The sequence below is a fragment of the Ceratotherium simum genome, chromosome 7 (genome assembly GCF_057802395.1).
Source record: "Ceratotherium simum simum isolate JZ-2026a chromosome 7, ASM5780239v1, whole genome shotgun sequence".
In the NCBI taxonomy this organism is placed as follows: domain Eukaryota; kingdom Metazoa; phylum Chordata; class Mammalia; order Perissodactyla; family Rhinocerotidae; genus Ceratotherium; species Ceratotherium simum.
This window is the reverse complement of record NC_141906.1, coordinates 56,039,870-56,056,205: the sequence shown is the minus strand read 5'-3', so window position 1 is coordinate 56,056,205 and position 16,336 is coordinate 56,039,870. Positions and strand designations below refer to the sequence as shown.

General features: G+C 39.2%; 1 protein-coding gene across 2 annotated transcripts in view; it reads left to right on the top strand.

The window, feature by feature from the left end:
* Positions 1–16,336, top strand: part of PDGFD (platelet derived growth factor D) — a 226,397-nt gene that overhangs the window by 151,315 nt on the left and 58,746 nt on the right. Inside the window, exons 2-3 of one of the 2 annotated variants that reach the window (XM_004427388.3) lie at positions 342–528; positions 3,553–3,733. In XM_004427388.3, coding sequence (XP_004427445.1) covers positions 342–528; positions 3,553–3,733 — 368 coding nt within the window. Of the gene's footprint in view, positions 1–323; positions 529–3,552; positions 3,734–16,336 lie in introns of both variants that reach the window. The other variant, XM_004427387.3, reaches the window with a different exon arrangement.

The following is a 16,336-nucleotide window of genomic DNA, read 5'->3' as shown; positions in this document are numbered from 1 at the left end:
AATTATTTGCTTATTTTAATTCCAATCTAAATGAATCTGAGTTCTAAGATAATTGTTCATTTCTGCTTGTCAGAAACGATGTTGAGAAAGCCCGCAAAGTAGAAAGTATTAGGCATCAAGTCTAGATTTGTGAAGAATTTGGGGAGGTAGAGGATAATAGTAGAAATATATGTATTGTTTGACCAGAAGGCTACCATTTGCTCTTATGTTTTTAAACAAAATCAAGAAGTGCTTTGAAATGTGATGTGTTTTAAACTGTTCTTTTTTTGCTTTCCTGTAATTGGAGCAACATACTAATTTCTACAAGTTGTGACTACTAACAGAGAGCAATCACCTCACAGACTTGTACCGAAGAGACGAAACCATCCAGGTGACAGGAAACGGCCACGTGCAGAGTCCCCGCTTCCCGAACAGCTACCCCAGGAACCTGCTTCTGACGTGGCGGCTCCATTCCCAGGAGAAAACAAGGATACAGCTGGCCTTTGACAATCAGTTTGGATTAGAGGAAGCAGAAAATGATATCTGTAGGTAAGTGGGGAGAAAAACCCATTTTAGGGTACAATGCCAAGGTGAAAAAAGATGACTTTATAACACGACATCACACTTCCCTTTTAGGCCCTTTGGACCTACCCAAGATGCACCACTTCTTTTTCAAAAAGCCTTTTGTCAGTCATAGCAGACAAAATATATTGGAGCATAGACTGCTGCTGCAGAGGGCCTAATAACCTGGCATGACTCAGAAACTCACTTCCATGGCTGTCAGAGCTGGACTGCATGACCCCCAGAAAAGGAGGAGATCCAAAGGCCCCTATCTTGACCAGGCAGAGAGCAGCCTTTGTGAGCAGGCAGATGCATCCAATATCCCAGGTCACCTGCACATCCTGTGGCTCTGGTCCAAGCCTGCCATGGGCTTAGGGAGTGCGCCCCCTTGCTAGGCTCCAGGAGCTGACCCAGGCTGCTGTCTCCCATGCATAGTAAGAATTTCCCCCAGCAGTGGGAGAGAATAATGGCAAGGACCCTTCAGGGCCTTACCCCATAATCATAGTTTTAAGGCTTCAGATTTGTGTGAGAAGGAAGAGAAGGCAACCTCAGGGTCCATGTGCTCCTCGGATGGTCTGTATCCTGTAGCTTGTGGGTCAGCAGCAAAAGGTGAAAGCTATGCCTGATAATCTTCCCTCCTAGCATATTTATCAGAGAAAGCCCTGGCTGTTCTTCTTTGAATTGTCTGCTCATGACATCTTATTCACTTATAATTAGCATGTATAAGACTTGGGGTGGATTTTTTTTCCTTCTGTCTTTACTGCATGCACTTGTTCTGCATTGCCAATGAACTACTGAACTGCTAAATCCTTTCAGCAAGTTTATTTTTCTTTGAATAATAAAAAAGAGGTTGCCTCAAATTTGGCTATCCTTTGTTGCATGTTTATTATGCTGACAGCTTTTATTATGTTGCTGTTTTTTCAAGAATAACAGCAATGACTGTTACTTTCTAGGACCATAGAGGGTAATGTATGCCAGAAAGCAGAGATGATTACACGCAGGAAGAGCCAGTTAATATTTGCAAAGAGAATAAACTAGAGCGGATCTTGTGTCTTTTCAACCTTGAAAGGGAGAACTAATTTTCTGTGTTGGAAAAAAAGAGATGGTGGAAAAAAAAGAACCAAAACACTATTAAAAGATTGTTAAAGGTGATGACTGGAAGGGAAGCTGGGTCTCCACTGCTGAGCTAGGGTTTGATCCCGGTAGTGAGTGAGGCTTTTCTGCATCCTGGCCTTGAAAATAGAAGTTAGGATGGTTTCCTTTCAGGACCGTTCATTCAATCTAGCTGGTCCTCAAAATTTATGGGGGGAGGTGGGAGAGGAGGAGGTGGGAAAGAGGAGAGGAGGAAGGGAAAGAGACAGATGGGAGACTTGCTTCAGAACCCTCCCTAGGAACCAAAATGGTGCCTTCTCGTCTTTAGATCCAGAGTAAAAGTTACACTGATGCTGTATTTTTAAAAAACGAAAGTGACCTATTTTATTATTAACAAAATTTCAAGTATACTCATGCTTTGTGCAGTAAATATGATTTACATATATTGTATATAAAATGAAATGTAATTGATTTCCTACCATCTGTTCCAAGGCCTCCTTGATGTTTAATTGTAATATTTTATTGCTTGAATAATGATTCTTTGTTAGTGCTTTTCACCTTCCAAGCACCATATGAACGTTAAGTAATTAATTTACAAAGCACCCAAGAGACATCCAGCTGGTAAAATTGTATAAACCTTCTTATCCTGCTCATAAGGAAACTGAGGCAAAGGAAATCATGAGGGCCTCGTAAATCACTGTCAGTGAAATTTAGTCACAATATCATTATGTTCACCTTCTCCTTAGATTAGCCTGCCCAATCCAGTAAGAGCTCTGAGGTGCGTGGGTAAGACCAGTAAAGCCATACTGGATTTTCTTCTTATTCAGACATGATGTTTCTCATGCTGATTCCTTTGGCAATCGCGACAGAAAAAATATAAGATGGATATGAGACTCCTGTAACTGTTCACCCTGAATGTTCAGCATTTGCATTGTGACTTTAGCATCTCAAGTCATTTGGGGAGAGGTAGACTGGAGGAGTGAGACACTGATGCCCAGAAATGAAAGGGCAGATAGTTCAGCTCATCCAGTAGAATGTTCCAAGATCTTAGGTGTCTGAAAATAGAATAAATGATCCCTGGAAGATGTCAACTCTGTCACTGAAGATGTCCTACTATGTGATGGAAAGGTGGGATGCTATGGAGGGACCTGGAGGATCAAATGGTTATTTGGAATATCTAAAGAGACTTTTCCTGTCTTCCCTAATCCTAGCAGTCTGTTTCTCTGACCAATGCCAAAGGTGAACCTATGGTCTTAAGCTCATTCACACCCTGGTTTTATCAGACCAGATATTTCCAAGATTGGTTAGCACACATTACTTCCAAAGCCATAGGCTTTCCATTATGATCAATATCATATTTTATGATATGATCCTTCCAAAAGACAGTTTCCAAAAAGAGAAGATAGAGATTTATTTTATTTTACCATTATTTTCTGTAGTGAGAATGCTGATTCTATATGCTGTGTAGATATAGCTCATTTCCTTTGTTAAGGAAGCATTGAATGTGGTAAATTAATTCAAAGTGAGAATTTGTTTGAAAAACTTTACATAGTAAATATGTGGGTATGTAATTAGAGCTACATCCCCTAAAATATGACAATAGATTGTAGTATTAGTTTTTCTAGGAAAACCTTATAAGCTAGATGCTCAGAAATTAGCCCATTTTGATTATTGATGATTTGGGAACCTTCATGACTATATATATGTAAGGGTTTTCTTAGAATAGATTGCTGAAGTTTGAATTTGGAAAACCTAATCCAAAAACTAGCTTTCTTTTTAAAATTTCTGTGGGTTATAATTTTCCTTTCAGATGGTAGGTCATGAGAAATTCTATATGTTAGTTTTAATTTCTCAGTGAAAGTGTGAATTTAAAAGTCTACTTTAATCAAAATTTGTTTATTTATGTCAAATTGATACTAGGTATGATTTTGTGGAAGTTGAAGATATATCTGAAACCAGTACCGTTATTAGGGGACGATGGTGTGGACACAAGGAGGTTCCTCCAAGGATAACATCAAGAACAAACCAACTAAAAATTACATTCAAGTCTGATGACTACTTTGTGGCTAAACCTGGATTCAAGATTTATTATTCTTTTGTGGTGAGTAGCTTAACCACCCTATGATTAAAAGCAGACACTGGTTTCATGAAGTATAGAGATCATATTCTATGATAAATTACAGTGATGTGAGGGTGAATGAACTTTATTAATTCCCTATGATATTCTTTGTTCCTACCTTATGGCCAAAATGTTAAAGCCTTCTTTAGTAAGGAGTACCGCTTCAGATCTATTAAGTCAACTCTTGGGCTCACACATTTTGAAAGAAAGCATATAAACAGAAAAAGTAAAATAGTTTATAGTAAAGCAGATACCATGTTACCTTTGATTCAACTGAAGTAAGATAAACGTACAGCCAAATAGAAGGTATATGAGTGTTGAACCTCTTTGGTTCAAAAGTTGTCTATGTAATTCCAATCACAGAAAAGAGTCCCGATGATTTTAGTTTAAATTTTGACCCAAATTTGGGAAGGGTCTATGTTATAATCATTAGAGCCTCAGGGTTAGCAAACATCTTAAAGATCATAAGTTGCAATTCAGGACCCAAGAATTTGATTCTTGTTTACTGCACTCATGCTTATTTGTGGTCTCACCTCTACTTAAACACCTTAGTAGCCACTTCCAACTTTAAGTGGTTCTGACTGTTAGAAAATGTTCAATCTCTTATTGAGCCAAAATCTACGTTGTAGTTAACTCTAGTTGTTGGGTCACACACAATCACAATCACTTCTTTAGTCAATCAGTCATTAGGAAAACAATATAAAGTTCCTGCTCATTGTCAGACACACTGATAGATGTAGTGGATACAAAGGTAAGCAAGACAGAAAGGGTTCTTGACCTCCTGAGCCTATAGTTTGGTGGAAATGATAAGCAATTTAAAAGCAATAACAACTGAGAATGAGGAGTAGTAAGACTGAAGTACTGGGCCCTATAGGTTAAGCCCAGGGAAACGTTGGGATAATTTTACCTATACGTCATCTTAAATGTTTCTGAATCCTTCAACTGTTCGTAGCATATTGCCTTTTGTTCTCCCAGCAACATTTTTCACTCTCATTCAGTTTGTCTCTATCCTTTTTCAAAGTGTGGATGCCAAAATAGAATACAATAGTATAAATGGAGTCAATTTGTGGGTTTTTTCCTCTTGCAAGTTAAATTTAGAATAGGAAAAACCTTGCTTATTTTAATCTAATGTGGCTTTATTTTTTGCATCATGGTGAGTTATTAAATACTAAATGAATTCTACATCAGAACATTGTAAATGAAAAATAGCATGCGGTGACACTAGTTCCACTTTTAATTTGAAAATAATCCATCAAGCATGATTTACATTATTGCAAGCTCGTGCAGTGCTGCTCAGCATTAAAATTGAAGTGTGGACCTTTGGTTTCTACGTTTCTTTGCCTTTTAATGTGTTCAGTGATGCACCTGTCCTCAATTGTTCACGGACAGAGCAGGCTTGACATGTTCGAATGGTGATGGATAGGCTTAGTGAAGGATCTTTTTTTCCCTTATGACATCAAGCACCGTTAGTGTGAATGTATACACTTTTGTGAAGCTTTGGTTATGACTAAGTTGAATGGTCCATAAGTCAGTTAGAAACACCCCAACTCTAACACAATGTCTTTAAGGCAAAATAACTCCTTTTTGTGGAAAAGGCAGTACAGGTGTGGATTTAGAGAAGAGTACTTGGGTTTGAGGTGTTTGGGGTTATGGTGCAGCATCATCATTCACTTCCTAGCCTATGTTAAGTGGAATATTGAGCAGCCTCTGGAGTTTGGATGTAAACTCCACTCACTCACTCATTCACCTCCACCATACTTTCAGTTGTGTTTTTTAGAAATGGTGATAACTTATAACATTTTTGTGCATTTCCCTACAGGCCTCTTGGTCTGCATTCATTGAGAATAGCTCCCAGGCTCTCTTTCCACTCCTAATAAGCTTTTGCTTCTGGCACTAAATATGATCAACTAGGGCCAAAGTTCTTTGGTGGCTGAATTCCAAGAGGTGGAATGAGCTTAACCTTCAGGTGTGTATAGACTCTAGATTTGTGTGGCTTTTTGATAACACTCTTCCATTTGATTCTTGCTCAGCAGGGATTGAAGATCACTTATGTTGACCAATGTATTGGGAAGATCATTTTATTCATGTTTAAATTTTACTTGGAGAGACTTGAAAGTAGAGTTTATAAATTCAATGCTATAGAGACCAGGTTTAAAACTCAAAGTGGGCCAGGTATAAATTAATAGGGAGACAGTAGGATTAAAAATGGCAAGCCCTCAGGGCCAGCCTCATGGCCTAGTGGTTAAGTTTGGCACACTCTACTACTGTGGCCCAGGTTCGGTCCCCAGGTGCAGACCTACACCACTCATCGGCGGCCACGCTGTGGTGGTGACCCACATATGAAATAGAGGAAGATTGGCACAAGATGTTAGCTCAGGGCGAATCTTCCTCAGCAAAAAAAAAAAAGAAAGAAAGAAAGAAAAAAATGGCAAGCCCTATTTAAATGAATTTAAATAATGATTTTTAAAATGTTATGCAGGCTTATGCCTCCTAGGGGTTGGAGGCAGCTGTATTGCAACCCCTCCTTTAAGGAATAATAGGTGCTAGGGAAATTTGAGCCTTACAGTGGTTCCTGAGGAGTCAAAGTTCTCTTGGAAAATGGCAAGTAGCTATTTGGATAGGTCATGACCACTTTCCTTCTCATCTCTACCTTTCCACCTCTCTGCCTCCCATGGAATATCTCTCCTCTTCCAACCTCAGTGACTTTCCAGATGTACAAGGACTTCCCCTGAGGCTGTAAGGAGTAAGTGCCCAGGACCACAGGAGCCCACTACACTGGAATCACATCTACATGGTCCATGCTCATATCTCTGGAATACCAAGTCCAGTGTACATTTTTAGTCAATTTTTCACTCCAGCAAAATGTGGGAGATTAATGGATAACATCAAGATCACTTATTTTTGGTTGGGAATGATTCTTATATTACAATTCTGTTTGATGTCCTTGGAATTCAATCATCTACCTTCTTTACAGCACCTATCACAGTCTCTCCTAGGGCAAAGCAGCCCAGCCACATGGGACCAGAGCTTTGCTGTAAGGCTCACTTTGGATTGAAGGAGGTTTCCCCAGTTACTGATGGTGCAGTATTAAATAAGTCTCATGCCCTTTGCTTTTACATCTATAAAATCCAACATTAATTGGAGTTGGTGTAAGATTTTAAAATAATAAGAAATACTTAGCACAGTGCCTAGGATATAGTAAATGGTCAATAAATAATGGTGCTAATGATCCTGCCTTTACCATCTTGAGTTGTGTATATATCTGTCTCTTCCGGAAATGATGATAAAAAACAAATTTCAACTGAGTAAATTTTAAAGATATTATTGGCTTTATTCAACAATTCATAAATGGGGCAGCATCCAATCTAGCAGATAGAAGAGAGCTCCGAGGAGCTGTACCAAATGAAGGATTTTTATAGGTAGAAGGGAGCAGGGACAAGGAAGGTATGTTATGCAGAAAAGCGAGTTGGTTATTGCAAGGTTACTTTCTTTTAGAGGATGGCAGGGGTGCATCAAGCAGATTACACACGTTCTGATCAGGTGATTCCTGACTGACTGGTTTAAGATTCCATTTCTGGGAGAGCCGAAACTATAATTGTCTCATCTTGGTTTGGTGATGTGGTGCTTAGCATAAGTGACTCCATTTTGTGCCTGTTGTCTTGTCTTTAACAATGGTAATGAACTATTCAGGGTACTATGTGTATCTTATTTCTGTGCGTATTCTTCATAGTGCCTTATACATGGCTAGTTAGTGTGCTTGTTGGATTGACTCTTTCCTAATAAAATATGATTCATAAGAAGAACTGCCTAATTTCATTTATTGGCTCTTCTGCTCAGCCTTCTTTCCTAATTTCACTCCATTGAGGAGAATATGTACTTTCAGAGGGCATAATTAAGCAGAATGGGTAATGTCATCAAACACTTGTTAGCAAGACATGATTGTCTAAATAAATTAGGCTCTCCCACCTCAAGTCTAGTTTGTTGGCGAATGAATGGATGAATTGTTAGGAATCTTTTTTGAAGGCCATTAAGTAGATTATTGGAAAGGTGTCCAGTTACAAGGCTCCAATGGGTAGTATGCAGAGAAGTCACCAGGCATGGGTATGAATTTCAGTTCTGCTGCTTTCTGGCTGAGGGCTCAGTTTTTTCATCTGTAAAATGGTGATAATACTGCCTGATATTAAGTAGTTGCGAGGATTAAAGTAGATAAGTTTTGTAAACTACTCTGCCTAGAACTTATTAATTACTCAAATATCTGATGCTCTTATTATTATCATTATCACTGGTACAATTATTAACATATGAGGTAGCAAGTGAACCTGGCAGTCCCGTACAAACGACCCAGTTGTCAGTGTGCACAGGTGCACGTGTGCACACACCTCTGACCATAATTCACTTCCTGCATCCAACGTAGAAATATTTTATTTTACATTGTAACAAACAAAAATCTTTATTTGTGTGTGTGTGTGTTTGCACGCATGTGTGCGTGTGCACGTGTTTAAAGTAAGGTACATTTTCTAAAATTTAAAATAAAAAATTAAGTCATTTGAAAGCTATTTGAAAACTTTCTTGTTTTATTAACAACCTCTATTTTATAAGTTGAAATTTGCTAATACCCCATTGTAAACTTTCTAAAATAAAAAAAGCAATTTTATCAGACTAGTTGCCCTAACTGTATATCTCTGCAGTTTGAAATTAACTTCAAGTGGTGCAGCTGAGATTAAAACTCTACATGAATCACAGTTTTGCATTACAAATAATTATTTAAAATAGAATAAGAAAAGGAAGAAGATGGGAAAAAAAAAAAGGAGGAACAGAAGAAAAAAGAATAGAACCAAAGAGTTGAATAAGATAAGATTCTCAATTACAACAACTTTTGCAGAATCTAATTTTGCTCACCTATAAAACCTCCAGTTGATGAAACAAAAACAAAATATTGGTGGGCATTTCATCCTCCTTCCCCTAAGCTGTATTCTCAAACAAAGCTAGAGAGTAAAGGACTGCGTTCAGTTTCTCTGTAAAATGTGTGGAAATTCCATCTTTATTTGCATAGTGAGATAAAAATTGTTGAACATTCTGAAGATCACTGATGTTCTGGCCACTTCAGCCAGGACTGTATATAAAGCCAAGGAAAGTCAAGATGAGGGTGGTGATCCCTTACCGTGGATTCTGTGTAGCTCAGTTTCTTCCTTTCAGAGATATCCTACGGGAGGTTTGGGAGCTATCAGAGCTGTGATATTGTTTATTAAAGGCAATAATACTGTGAGTCAGACCAGGGACATTCCAGGGCCTTGGAGATACAGTAAGAAAGACAGGCAGAGTCTCTGCCCTCAGGAACTCACACATAATAACCACCTAGGTAAATAGGAAAGTAAGTTCCTATATACAAACATAAATTATTTGGAGTTCAATAAAAGCTAGACAGAGAATATAAGAGATTAGTGTGATGGAGAGTGAGTGAGAAGGGGCTCATTCTAGCTAGAGTGTCAAGGAAGATCTGTGTATGCAAAATTTGCATTGAGACCTGGAAGATTAGGAGGTACCCATGTGAAGCTATGGGAGCAGAGTGCTTTAAGCAAAAAGAACAGCAAATGCTAAGACCCTGAAACAGGAGAGAGAAGACGTCTTTCGTTTGACTGTAACGATTCTCTGGTGTCTTGGGATTCAGGCAGCTGGAAGGAAGCAAACATAAGAGAGGGAACTAAAACAGTAGCTAACTCCTCGCTCAGTCAAGAGTGAGAAAGGAGGTTCATTTCCTCATCTCAGCTCATCCTATTTTGGATATTTCTTACGTCTTTCAGTACTTAGACAGGGTAAGGTGCTAAAACCGAAGGGTTAACTAAAGCCAGATACCGAGAAAGTATCAGCAAGATATCAAACCAAGAGCGGGGCAGAAAGAAAACCAGGGGCATGGTCAGCGTCGGACAGGAGGAGAGCAGAGCAGACAGGCAACGCAGGCTCCAAAAGCCTTCAGTAAATGTTGTCGCAGTAGGCTGCCAAGCTGGCAAGCCTGGGAGCTTCAGTGGATACTGGTTGAAACATGCATTTTTAAGGACAGAGTCTCATTGTTGCAGCATTTTATAGGCAAGGATAGATAAGAGTTCTTATTTAAAATTTTATAAACGTTCTAAAATTCACCAATTATGGAGACCATTTTGATGAACTAGGGGTTTCTTTGGGAAGGTTGAGTGAATCAGTTACTTTAATCAGGTTGCTTTCCTAAGATCTGAACCCATAGTAAGAATTTTAATAGAGTTCATGAGACAATGAAGAGCAAATTTAATATAACCCTGGAGCACAGGATAATTTGACAAAGGGTGTGGCTGGTCTAGAAGCAAATGGTGGTAGGTGACAGGAATAAAGAAGTTGGGCTCTTGCAGGAGGTAGGAGTGGGGAGCAGAAGAGGAGGAAGTAGGTAAAAAAAGGATTAAGGGAGCAGGGGGAGACAAGAAAGTGAAGTGGAGTGAAATCCCATAATAATACTATTTGGTCCTGCCTAATTGAGGGCATGTCTGCTAGTCATGCATTTGTTTCAATGCATTATTCAACAGACTTTTTATTGAGCACCTGTTATGTGCCATACACTATAATAAATGCTGGATATAGACTAGTGAACAAAACAGACAAGGTTCTTGCCCTCATAGAATTTACAATTTAGTGGGCACAGTCCTGATGATGATAATAATAATAATTAATATATTATAAAATAATAATAAAAATTAATAATAGCATCTAACCCTTTGGGTTACTGTGAGTATTCAACATATGAGACACTGTATGTGAAATGTTTGATGCAGTGCCTGGCATCTCATAAATAATCAATCTGCTCTACTAAACCACCCACTGCATGAAGACTGGTCTAAGAGAAATATAGAATTTAGAGCTGCAACCTCTTAGAGATCTAGTGCCTAGGCCGATTTTACAAGTGAGGTGATAAACACAGGTTAGGTAACTTTACCAATGAGACAGTGAACACAGAGAGGTTATGAGTTTGCCTGTGGTCACAGAGCTCACACATATGTGTTATCCATGACATACAAAAGCTGTGGACCCTCTCCAAAGAAAAATAAATATATCTAAAATTGTGCATGATGTTTCAGGGAGCCTCCTGAATTGATTCATGATGTCCTGTGAGTATTTAGATGCAGTTAAGAACCCCATACATATTGCCTCTGTATGTTTTCTGACTTTTGGAATGTTTCTTTCCGTGAGGAGTAGTCCTTTCCAACACAAGCAGTGTTTGAAATAATACTTTACTACTGTAATTAATTTTTCTCATAAACCCCATATGCTAATCACATGAGCAGATGACTCCCCACGTGTAAGTAAACACATTTCCAGCTTTGAGAGGGATGCTGTTTAATGACACTTGGACAGTCCAGTATCCTGTTTATCTAGTATTTAATTAGATGGACATGCTACAAGTAAACTTTTATCCTTGAGAACCAGAAAGATGTAGTGATTTTAAATGACTGGGCCTCTTTATATACCTATAACTTTCTCTCTCTAACTGTGCTCTTTCATGTACTAATATTTTGGTAGATGAAGAAAATGAGAAAAATGAAGAAGGAAAAAGCTATTCAACTATATTAGAATATGGCTTACATAATAAAGATATGCCTAAAACAGAACATTATTTCTTTCTTAAAAAGCTATGAAGAACCTCAGTAAAAAAATATCTCTACCTAATGTTCACTTGTAAATTCAACAGATATTTCTGAGAACTTACTGTGGATAATAATAAGAAAATGATAGTCCTGTGATGGAGAAAAGCACACAATTATAAAACGCTGTGAATTGCAGTGATAAAATTTGTATGGAATATTCCAGCCACACAAGTAAGAGAGACACTTAACCTCACAAAGATGGAGATTGCTGCATAAGGGAAGAAAAAAATTATTTTTCCCTCTAACCTCCAAGGTTCTCTGTCTGGGACCCTGCAAATTAGACTGACAAAAGATAAACTACAGAAAAAACAAACAGAAGTTTATTAATACATGCATCTTGTATACACATGGAAGCACTAAGTCATGAGTAACTCAAAGGGGTGGTTAGAACTTGGGCTTATATAATATGTTAAGAAAAGAACAATAAATTTTTAGAGAATTGACAAAACAAAGGGAAAGGACTTTGAGTTTCTAGGGCAGCAAATTGTGGGAAGGTAAATATATGGAGGAACTAATGGAAGCTAAGGACTAGTTAGTAAAGTTTGTTATGCAGGTTTTTCTGATGCCATCTCTGGGCTGATAAGGGTCTAGAGCTGACTCTGCTCATTAACTTCTGTCCTTGCTGGTAGAGGGGAAAGGGGACGCCTTTACCCCTTTATATGCTTCTAGGCAAATAGGCAGAAAGCAGAGAGCTTTTCCTGTGTCTGCTTCTTCTCAATTGCCTTCAGCTCAAAATAATCCTTATGCCAAAGTGGCAAATTTGGGGGTGGTATTTTCTGCTCCCCTTCTTTGGACTGAGTCAGGCAGGAAAGAGCGCCCTGGGAAGAGGGTGTTGCCTACATAAAGGTGCAAAGACAAGAAAAGCAAAGCATTTCAGAATATCCTCATGAGTTAATTGAAAGTGTTACAGGTTAAGGGTGCTGACCACTTACTATCCTTTCTTTATTCCAGCCAGTAGAAAAGAGATATAGTCAAAAGATCATCAAGAAATACCAAAGCTCAGTCAGCACTCTGTTATAAAACTAGAGTACAGAACTTGGCTGCGGCCCAAAGCCAAAGGGTAGGTGTAATACTGCTGTGATGCAAATTCAGACCCAAGGGTTCTTTTGAGGGGTCTGAAGTCCATGAAAAAGACTGGGGTACACTTACACGTCCCTCCCACTGCGTGGTAGATCACAGGTCTGGTCACAAATAGTCACAAACAGGCGGGAGAGCCATTGAGTATAGCTGGCTCCAAGCCCAGCTGTGCTTAGTGGATGGACCCAGGAAGTGATTAAGAGCCGAGACCCTTCCAAATGGTTGGTGTCAGAAGCAGGCAGCCCAAGAGAGAAATAGGGAAAGGGGATGAAGGTAGAGGAAGGCAGGGAGGAGGGAAAAAGTGATGAAGGGAAGAAATTCATGAAGATAGAGACCAAAAATGTTTGTTGATGTCTCCATATCTATAGGCTGAGGCAGGAATATGAAGAGAAGGGTTTCCCCCTACAGAAGAACAGTCAGAGGGCTAGGTGCCCAGGGAGGGTCCAAGCCCACAGTGATTTTTATGCTTTTGTTTTTTTCACTCAGTCTTCTTTAGTAAGTCCTTGAGAATTCAATCTTACCCATCTCTGGTTCTGAGCAGAGGTAGCTGACCTGCTCCATCTCTGTAAGGATCAGCCCTTCTGACAGGGAAGTTGAAGAACCCAGGAACTTTGGGGAAACTCCAGTCTCCTCTCCCAGGTGAACGAAGGAATTAGAAATCAATCATATAGACAAGACTCATCTAGCCTGGAAAATAACTGTTCTTAATGTTCCCTTTATTAGTGAGAATGTGACAGATTAAAACTGACCTCCGTTCAACATTACTTCTTCCACCTGTGAGAAAATTAAGCTACAGATTCAAAGTGACTCTTCCCTTATTTTGCAATTGAAAATCAGAGCCAGACAGGCCAAGAAAAAAACAAAAAATCAAAAAGAGAGATTGAAAAGGCCTGGAGCCACCTCTGAAAAAGAGAGCTACATGAATAAATAATCAAGTAATCATTGCTTCTTGGGTAGGTCTTGCTAATCGCTTCCTGATTTGTCTTCCTACCTCCTGTCTCCCCTATCTTCAATCCGTTCTGCACAAGGTTGCCAGCTAGAGTAGAGCTGTGATCAAATCATTTTCCAGCTGAAAACGTGTAAATGACTTACAATTTCCTATGGAGTAATGTCCAGACACCTCCCTCTAATCCTGAGAGCCTTCCTTGTTCTGATCCCAACCTAACATTCTAGCTTCAATTTTCCCTCCTTCCTATACACATTCTTCAGTCCAGACAAACAGCATTATGCTGTGATGGCCCAGCTACCTCATGATTTTCCACCTCTAATCCCTGGCAATTAATTTTCCGAAGGATCTAAGCCTTCCTCTATCTGTCAAAGACATATTCACATCAAAGATACTACTTGTCCTTAGCTCCTCAACCACACACAGTCATGCATCGTTTGACGACAGGGATATGTTCTGAGAAATGCATCATTAGGCAATTTTGTCATTTTGCAAACATCATAGGGTGTACTTACACAAACCTAAATGGTATAGCCTACTATACATCTAGACTATATGGTACTAATCTTATGGGACTGCTATCATATATGCAGTCTGTTATTGACCAAAATGTCGTTATGTGGTTCATGACTGTATACTCTTTCCCTCAGTCAAACACCCAGATTATAGTTCTTTATCAACATTATGGTTTTCCAAAGAAAAAATAAGGTACACATATTCCAGATACTTTTGAAAATATATAGACAAGTAAAAAAGAAAAAAAAAAAAAAACACCCATAGTTTCCATGACTGAAATACAACCGCTATGAATATTTTGGCTTCTTTCTTTCCGGTCTGTTTTTAATCCATACAAACCTATGTACATGTGTCACTGTCTCTATTAGAGTGAAAGCTCCTTGAGGGTAGGGAATGGCTTACTCCTGCAGGGTCTATCACAGGGCATTGTACGAAGTAGATCTCAAAATGTTTGAGCTGAACCAACAAGCATTCATTGAGTGCGTGTGATGCATCTGATAGTTTGGAGTAAAAGCAATACAAACAATCCCCAATGATGTACAAAGAGAAGATATACTAACAGACCACTATGTTTTTCCAGACTTAGGACCTGAAAGTCTTGCTCCCTCTCACTCTAATGTTGCAGTCATACCAACATACCAATGGACCTTAGCTGCTTTGCCTCAGGACTCACTGGCATTGGAGGAGGTGGGGTGAGGTTTGGCTTAGGGTGAGGATGGCGGTGTGGGGGCCATTGTAGGGGTCACTTATCAGGGGAACTGTGGATGGAACCACAGCACATAACCAGGCATTCTGATTCTAAAGTCTGTCTCTGCTATGTTTTAATCTTAAAGAGCCTATAATTGCATCAGTAACAGCCTGACCTCAGCAGTACTTCCATCAGACTGTGTAATTTTGACATCGTAGCTCACTCAATGGATCCTCTGTTGACGCAGCTGCTGAACTGCCTTTCCTCATGAAGAACGTTGGCAGCCTTGAAAGACTCAGGGCTTCTTAATAATCGTAAAAAGGTCTTGGGGGTTCTGATAGTCTATCACTCCATGGGGTCTTTGCTGAGGCCTCAAGAGCTTTCTAGGTTTTTAAGACACTCCGAAGTCATTCGTTTGATTTTTTTGAGGTTTTCTGTACAGGATAGAGGATATATGAGTCGGAAACACTCAAGGTCAAATCTACATATTATCTATGAGGCCTAGGACACATAATTTAAACTGTCCAACTTGCTGTTTCTTCATTTGTAGAATGGGAAGGATCTACCTGCATCATAAGGCTGATTGAGGATTGCCTTTAAAATATATGAGTTTGATAGACATTCTGTGTACAACAGATGGAACTATTATTCTTACTATTACCATTAAAATGTCTTTGGAGGGTTAGAATCAAATTAGGTATATCCAGGTCCCTAAAGAGGTCTTGTGTCTTAGTTCATCTGGGCTGCTATAACAGAATACCACAGCCTGGGTGGCTTATAAACAACAGAAATTTATTTCTCACAGTTTTGGAGGCTGGGAAGTCCAAGTTCAAGGCACTGGTAGATTCAGTGTCTGGTGAGAACCCGCTTCTTGGTTCAGAGACAGCTGTCTTTTTGCTATAATCTCACGTCGCACAAGGGGTGAGGGAGCTCTCTGGGGCCTCTTTTATAAGAGCACTAATCTCATTCATAAATTTTCCACCCTCATAACCTAATCACCTCTCAAAGGCCCCCCCTCCTCATACCATCACATTGGGGGTTACGATGCAATATGTTAATTTTGAGGGGATACAAACAGTCAGTCTACAGCATCTTGGAACCAGATGAACACTGGGGAGACCCTTAAACTAAGAGTAAGGTCAGGCCTCCGAGCAGTTGTGCAGTGTGATTCCAGTTCCTAGCTGGAAAGCCACACTCAGAGGCAGATCTGGGAGGACAGTAAGCCAAAAGGTCTTATAGCTCTATTCCTCTATGCTACATTAGCTGTACACTCCCTTCCTCCCTTTGAACTGTTCATCAAAATATCTTGAAATATACCTTTAATATGAAGATTCTAATTTTAGTAGTACATTTGGATTTGAAAAGTTCCTTGATGTCACTGCTGTAGAAAAACATTCATTCCTCAGCTAATTCTATAAAACACTGTGCAAACAGCCCTTAAAATATTCCTTTGGCTCAAAGACCAGCCAGGTCTCTGAAGTGTATAGCTTTTCAAGGCTACAGGTACTCAGTGTGATTCACTGGCATTTTTTTTTTCCTGAAATGCTAAAACCAGCTATTTTCACAAGAAGTAAAAGACACAAAAACTCCCTCCTATTTTAATCTTTACAATAAATATCTCTATAACAGACAAAACGAAATATGATGACTTATAGAAACTTATTTCATTTAGCCATGGAGGATAACCTAGG